The sequence below is a fragment of the Aythya marila genome (genome assembly GCF_965140915.1).
Source record: "Aythya marila genome assembly, chromosome: 1".
Lineage (NCBI taxonomy): Eukaryota > Metazoa > Chordata > Aves > Anseriformes > Anatidae > Aythya > Aythya marila.
Window position 1 is genome coordinate 143,419,145 of NC_139042.1, and position 7,507 is coordinate 143,426,651.

Consider the following 7,507-nt stretch of genomic DNA (forward strand, 5'->3'; position numbering starts at 1 on the left):
AAGCTTGTCTGTGCCCTGAAGGAAGAGAATTTAATATTGCTTGTAAAATCCCTGTCTCTGGGTAATCTATGCTATTTTATCTCTGGACAAGCTTGTTTTCCACACAAATTCCCAGTGTTTTTCTAGCCTTGCTGAGATCTTGATCACTGCTTGTGTTTTGTGCCTATTAACACCATGAGACGACTGAGAGAAATTTGGGTGCTCTCACCAGGTTTAAAACATGAAGCTGTAACTTTCCCAGGCTTTCTAGATAAACCCCATGTCAAGGCAGAATAGAGGGTCCTGTTGGCTTAGGAATTGTACCAGTTCGTGTGGTTTCTCTCTCCTCCCCAGGGCACGAATCCTCACCTCCGGATGAGCGGCCCGATGAACATCAACCACTACGCGACGAAGAAGAGCGTGGCGGAGAGCATGCTGGACGTGGCGCTGTTCATGGCGAACGTCACCCAGCTCAAAGCGGTGCTGGAGCAGGGGGCTTCCTTCCAGTACTACATCACCCTCATCGTGCTCATCAGCATCTCCCTCTTCTTCCAGGTGGTGATCGGGATTCTCCTCATCATCAGCGGTAAGGTGGCTGTCGAGATGTGCATGCCCTTGCACGGTGCTGCTGGCAAAGGGGTGGGAGGGAGAAGCCCCTTTCCCCAAGCTATTCATTCATTAACTCTTCATTATCCTCACATTTAACCAATCCCACAGTTCTACTGCCACATAGACAGTATGTTAACACCAGTGTTTCAGATAGGCTTGCCCAGTGCTCCATCTGTCATGGGAGTTCTTGCATTGAGTCTCCAACATGTGCCCACTATTAAAAGTGAGCAGAATGCTAACTTTTCCTGTATATCCTACGTGCTTTCTTATAGGGGATATGGGATCTGAGGCCACAGAAAGTCCTGAGGCCCAACCACAGCAGGATGTTTCCAGCCTTGTCCCCTGCATCACCCAGCCTTACCTTGGCACATCCCATGGCCATGCAGTGGGTGTCTCGTGCCTGGCCAGCATGCAGCAGTGACTCGGCTGCTCTGGGTTGGCCATTGTAGGGCCATGGCATTTACATGGCAAAAAGAGACAGGTTACATAAAAGGAAGATGGTTTTCCCCTGCTCTGTCCTCCTACCTTGTTGTAGGGAAGGCTGTGGCCACTGTAAAGCTCCTGGGACTATTCCCCCAGCTCTGTGGCTGCTGTGCCCAGGGCCATAACAGACGTTTACCAAGCAGGGAAGGTGTGCAGGGGCTGGGGGACTTGAAGTCAAGACACAAATCACGTTTTGTTTTTGCACCAAATCACACAGCTCGCCTGAACCTGAATGACGTTGCAAAGCAACCCCGCCTGAATATACTCAACAATGCTGCCACGGCTCTCATCTTCATCACAGTCATCATCAACATCTTCATCACAGCCTTTGGGGTGCAGAAGACAGGCCTCTACCCTACCAGGAATTTTCGACCTTATTAAGTCAAGGGGCAATGGAACCAGGTAAGAAAGGGGTGTGTCCCCATCACTGCCAGCCCCTGGAGGGGCTCTCAGCATCATTGAAAGGTGGAAGGCAATGCTGCATGGACACACAAAACCTTCCCAGAGGCATGCTGTTGTCCTGCGGGCACCCAGGGTCATTGAACAATTTCCTTGTTCAATGGGAGAAGGAGGATTTCCTTGCTTGGTCTGTAAAGTGAGAACACCAAACACCCCGGCTGATGGAGTTTCAGAAGACTGTGGATCTCATGCTAGATACTGATAGCAGTTGTGATCTAGAGCTAAATTTGGGAAAGACAACCGGGCTCGTTCTGGGAGATATCCGAAGATGCAGCATTATCTGAGTAGAAAAAAGGGAAGGCGCTTGGGAGGCAGTGGGGAAAGGGGCTCTTAACCATGATCAGTGTGGTTTGGCGGGGACCATTTTAAGAAGCTAACTCTTATTTTCAGGAGAGAGCCTTGTGAATGAGTTCAACCAAACACTCGGGTTCAGAAGTCAGGTCAGATGAAGGAATGGCATCTTCTTAGGTCAAAAGTCCTTCAGGTCAAGTAGCAAAGTTTGAACGTCTTGCTTACTTGTCATGCCATGTGTAAACACAGCTTAGAAGGAATAAACTGGGGCAACAGCCAGCAAGAAAGCTTGATAGACGCATGACACAATGAGGGAGGAAGTGTTTGCGACTCACCATGAAGGCCCAAATCCTGCATAAAACACCGCTGCCTTGGGGCCTAGCGGGGTGGGAGCGCTGAGGAGCTGCAGCCCCCACACACAGCGGTGGCCGTGGTGCCGAGTGACCTGCTCCATTCTGTGTGCCCCCCTGCCAGTGTGGCATGGAGGGGCCTGCCCCGACCTTACAGTGTTTCTGTTTGTCCCACAGGACCTGAGCCACGTGCCTGGAGGTGGATGGAAGCTCCCCTCTTTGTTTGCACCACCTCGGCAGGACCCCGTCAATGAATGGAGAGAACTGGGTGAAACTTTCAGAACCTGTCCGCGCTTCCTGGCATGGCAGCCCCTTGCTGTGACGTTCACACAGTTCTGCAAGGGTGAGAGCTTCCACTGCTATCTGAAACTAGAGGAAACTTTGCAGTGATTTCTAGAGAAAGCTGCAGGAACAGCAGCAGGTACACGATTTCAAAGCGTACTTCTGTAAATCTCATCTCGTATTTTAGCTGCCTGCTTCACATATCCAGCATTGGCTCATTTTGTAGAGAAGACCGGACAATTTACTTTGTAGGATAAATAAACATAAAATGTCCAGCTTTTTGGCTCAGGCATAATTTGCTATATTTAAAGCAGTGCTGTCTAATAGTTTACCTCCCAAACGTAGGAACGGATTTCTCAAACTAAAAAAAAATGGTTCTCATGGGAGGATAGGGAAGTGTGTGTATGTCAGCATGGCTAAAAAGAGTTCAACTATTTTCCTAGTTGTTTAAAAATAAAATTAAATGAGAAACAGTTATGAAAACAATCATATATTTCCGGCATTGGGAAAGTAACAATGACAGAAAATATTATGATCTGATGTCATTGCCAGGGACCCATCAGGAATGCTGTCTGAGCAGCCTGACAATAGGTAGGAGAAAAACATTATACCTAATGAGGCATCCTAGGCTTAATTGCCACGATGGGAAATGACAAATGAATAGTGTATTACTTTATAAATAAATCACCATCATATAAGGTGTTATCACTAACATATATGTTTTCAAATATCTAATCTTCACATTAACAATATTGGGAACTCTCTTGTACTGCAACATTTTTCCTTATAAAATGTCTTTGAATTTTCAGATTTTTTGTTGAAAGAGTACAAATGTTGGATCCTAAATTTTGTAATTACGTAATCATGCTAAAATGGATATTTTAGTAGCCTGGCTTAATCCTATTTAAATAATGATATGCTTTTCTGATTATTAAATGATTTTTTTTTCCTTCGTATGGCAGAATCAATCTGGCTGTTTCATTTTGCATGCTCTTACCACCACTGGGAAAGAACTGACATGGAAATTTCCACATACCTGTCTTCAGGAGCTACCAGGAGTGACTGACACTTCAAAAAATATTATATGATAAGATATTTAAAGATACGGGCAGATTCCATTTATACTCCATATCTGAGTTCACAGAACAAGATTTCTGCTTAGGGGTGGCCCTTCTTTTGCAGGGAGATCATGAGCGACCTTGCCAACAACAGCACCTGAGTAAGGCTACAGGCAACATCAGGTTGTGGCTGCAAATCACAGGGGCTTTTTTGCAACTGCAGGGCAGTTGTGTAGAAAGTGCAGGTGGCAAAGAATAATTATGTTACTTTCCAGAATTTTAATTAGTGAAGTTGAGCACCGTCCTAGTCTGTTCTGTGCATCAGGCAAAGACTCGCCTGCCACTTTGTCCCGGGGAAGACAGGTCTGGGGTGGCAGGAAGTTTGCTGCCTGTCTTGGTCCTCAGTCTCTGCTGATACCGACAGCAAATGGGGGTGGGTGTATCTGAGATGCCTCTGTTATCCTGCTCTCCTCCAGAGAGACCCTTCACTCCAGAGACACCCTTCACTGGAGAGGCAGAAATGCTGGAAAACCATCAGCAAAGGGCCACTGCTGGCCAGCTGGGTTGATGAAAGGGCAAAAAATTGTGTACCCTGTCTGCAGATCCCAAATCCTGTGAGTCACTGCTCCAAGCAAAGCAGTTAGCATTGATGAGTGAATGCAACAAAAATAAAGGCTCATCTGAGAAAGACGCAGCAAGGGGAAATTCATTACCAGACCTTTAACTTCAACATCACGGTCTCAGAGAGCTGCCAAGTCAGGTACGGCGGCGAGCGAGGCTGGCCCGCGTGGAGAGGGATTCCCGATAGCTGGCAGAGGGGAGCAGAGGACTGGCAGCGTGCTGGAACGCTTCTCCCCTGTCACCTTGAATTACCGTTTCCCATTTTAATGGGATCGGAGTCATTAGCAACCTTGGCTGCCTTTTTCCTTCTCTCTGTCTGACCCCCGTTTGTGCCAAGCTTTTTATACCCACAGGAGGCAGAGCTGAAGTAAAAAGGGGCTGAATTTTAATCCCAGTAAGCAGCTGCCATTAAAGAGCTGGCTGCCCATTGGCACAGGTGGTGCCAAGCACCCGGCTTGGGTCTAGGCTCTCACCTGCAGCCTTCTGCAGGAATCGTCCCCTGCTTGCAGGAGAGACAATTTAATTCTCTGCACAATTGTCCACAGCACTGCTGCTTTGCTGAGGCATGCATTTGTTCCATGTTTCTACCCCGCTCCATGGGGTAAGGAGACAAGACAGGAGAAAATCTGTTTTGTTACCATCCCCTTCTCTAGGGCACCCTGCCTCAAGGGGTCTACAAGAGGTCTTGCTCCTGGCCAGCCTCACTGCAGCATCTCATTGCCTGCAGCCTCAGTGACGTGAGGCCACAGGAGCAACATTTGGTTCCTAACCTCTGCTGTGGGGTGATGTGGGTGTGCAAGAAACACGCAGACAGAACTGAGCTCTTGTAGGAAGACCATGTATTTATAAAACGTGGGGGAGAACCGGTACATCCCCCCAGTTCTGACAGAGAGGTGGCCCAGGGGTCGTCTTGAAGGCACAGAGCCACTTTAAGGCAGATAATTCCAAGGTACAATCTCAATTTTTAACACAAGGCATCCGCATCTAAAAAGTGAACAACATCAGAAGTTTTTAGGCAATGAAAAGAGGCGAGATAGATATTCATAACAGGCAAACATTAACGATGAAACAAGTCACATTACTGTTTTCACACAATGCAGCTCTCAGTCCTTCGTGGTTCCCGTTGCTGAGCCACAAAACAAACCTCAGGCCCAAACACACCGGGGAACCAAAAAGCCCTGACGGTGGAGCTGGCTCCTGTGGGCAGAGCCACCTTGCAGTGCCGCCCGCCCTTGTGCCCCCAGCCTGGCCACATCCTGCTGCGGGGAAAGCCTGTTCCTGCAGCGTGCCCCACCATTTCCCCAGCCGGGGCCCTACCGCAGCAGCTCCCTCCCTGCCTGTGCAGCTGGTACGAAGGACACGGTGTGCAACCCATTTCCTCCTGCCTCCCAGACAGGACGTGGCCAGGATGCACGCGCCCCGTGGAAGCCAGGCTCCCTGTAGCACTGTGGGGGCTGTGCCGACCCCCAGGGCGAGCCCTCTCTGCAGCAGCAGGGAGCCCACTCTTCATCTCTCCATTTGGAGGGGAGAAAAAAGCTGCAGGTTGTTTAGGAAGAGGGGCAGCAGCCTGGCACTGCTCCTGCAAGATCACTTGTAGCCCGTCGTCTGCTTGCAACCCGCAGCACTCTCTGAGCTCCTGGGCTGGAGGATGGCTTCTGGCCCCATGGGCTCTCTGCAAGCTCCTCTGCGGGGGCTGCCAAGTAGTGCCAATTAGTATTTACTAATCGTGTTCACCACTGCAATGCTCAAATACCAACGAAGAATGGCCATTGTGCTAAGAACAGAAGAGCAGTTGTGATGGCAGTTTTTACAGTGGGGACACCGACCCTTAGGAAATTGGACCAGACCCCAGTAACTCCTTCCATGTCCACCAAGGAGCCCCTACGAGGTAAGAAATTCTGCTTGCTCCTGGCCTGGGTTACAGGCGTGCAGGATGGAGCAGTCACCTGGTCAGCTAAAGCACGGGGCCAAAATCCTACAGCTCTGCTGGCTGTGCTGCAGTGAGGGTTGCACCCTACTTTCTAGTCCACTCTTTGCTGGTTGTCCTCCCTGGTGAGGAGGAGGAGTTACTCATTATCATATATACTATATATATATGACCTTCCCCGCACCTGACATCAGGGTTGCCACCAAATCCACCATCTCCCCATCTGCAAAACAGGCAAAACACTGTTCTCTGCTTCACGGGGCCAAGCTGCTAAGGCCTGGCTGCGTCCCCACTACTCGCCCCCTCTGCCAGCCTCTCCCCGTGCCTCAGGAGCTGCCTGACAGAGCCAGCCCGGACAAGCTGTGAGCACAGCCTGGGTGTCTGGAGAATATCTCACTTGCGTGCTCACGAGGTTGTGCCTGTGTCTGCGAGTGAAGCACAGGCTCCGACACGAAAGCGCGACCGACACGGCGTGTTCCAGGCAGAAACAGAGCTTATTGCAACACTACATCCCCGGGCTCTGGCCTCCTAAACTCACATAATGCATTAAAAAAAAAAAAAAAAAAAAAAAAAAAAAAAAAAAAAGTTGATGGTTGTCAGCCTCTTCCCCCTCCACCCAAGGGCAGCATTTCGTTCCTTAGTGTCTCCATAGGAAAAGTACCTTCCCTCATTAAAAAGACTGCTCTGGCTTGTGCAGAAGGCTGAGGCTGCCTCCTCTTAGATATTCAGTGTCTACATTCTGGCAAGGGCTCCATGGACTGAGAGACAGAGCAGTCTCTCGCATACTTCTCACCATAGCTGCACACTGAAGCTTCCTTAAATCGGTTTGACTCCATCAGTCCCGCAGCCCAGGCTGAGGCAACCAGATGATTTGACAGGATTTACATCTCACGTGCCAGGACTTGCATGTTCAGCTTTCTGCTGCAATAGTGGAACCTGATGGGCTCGCCAAGCACCACGGAATTAATAACCAGTGAACACCAATTCCGAATTGGCATCCACTCCATCAGTCTGAACACAAACAACTCTAGTGCCGTGTCAGCATCGCTCGTATGCTGCATACCTCCACCGCTCGCTTTTCAACAGCTCCCCACAGAGCTGGGAGCCGTCAGCAGCATCCTATGCCACGCTCCCTGCTGAAGGGTGAGATCAGCAGCAGCCTTTTCAGCATCGTGCAGGGACCCTGAAGCTCCGGTGCAGAGCGCTGACTGTGCTGCTGTGGATCTTTGGGTTTCTGCAGTCCTGTAAAATGGTTTTAGGGGTAAAAATCTTGCCTTGCATTAGTGGGAGTTTTAGGGGCTGAGAATTCGCTCTAGCATCAGGCTGGGTCTTCCCACAGCTCTTTTATTGTGCCAGCAAGGGTCTGCCCATCATTTTATTCACTCAACCCTCTTCTGCCCACACTGTTCCTTGCACCCAGCACAAATGCCAAGGCCTGAGGCCACCTC

General features: G+C 49.7%; 1 protein-coding gene across 1 annotated transcript in view; it reads left to right on the top strand.

Moving 5' to 3' along the window:
* NINJ2 (ninjurin 2) overlaps positions 1–3,148 on the top strand; it is a 47,037-nt gene extending 43,889 nt beyond the window's left edge. The window contains exons 2-4 of the mRNA XM_082752066.1: positions 334–565; positions 1,289–1,473; positions 2,349–3,148. Of these exons, the coding sequence (XP_082608192.1) occupies positions 334–565; positions 1,289–1,452 (396 nt within the window). The 3' untranslated portion in view covers positions 1,453–1,473; positions 2,349–3,148. The remainder of the gene's footprint in view (positions 1–333; positions 566–1,288; positions 1,474–2,348) is intronic.
* Positions 3,149–7,507: the final 4,359 nt, after the last annotated feature.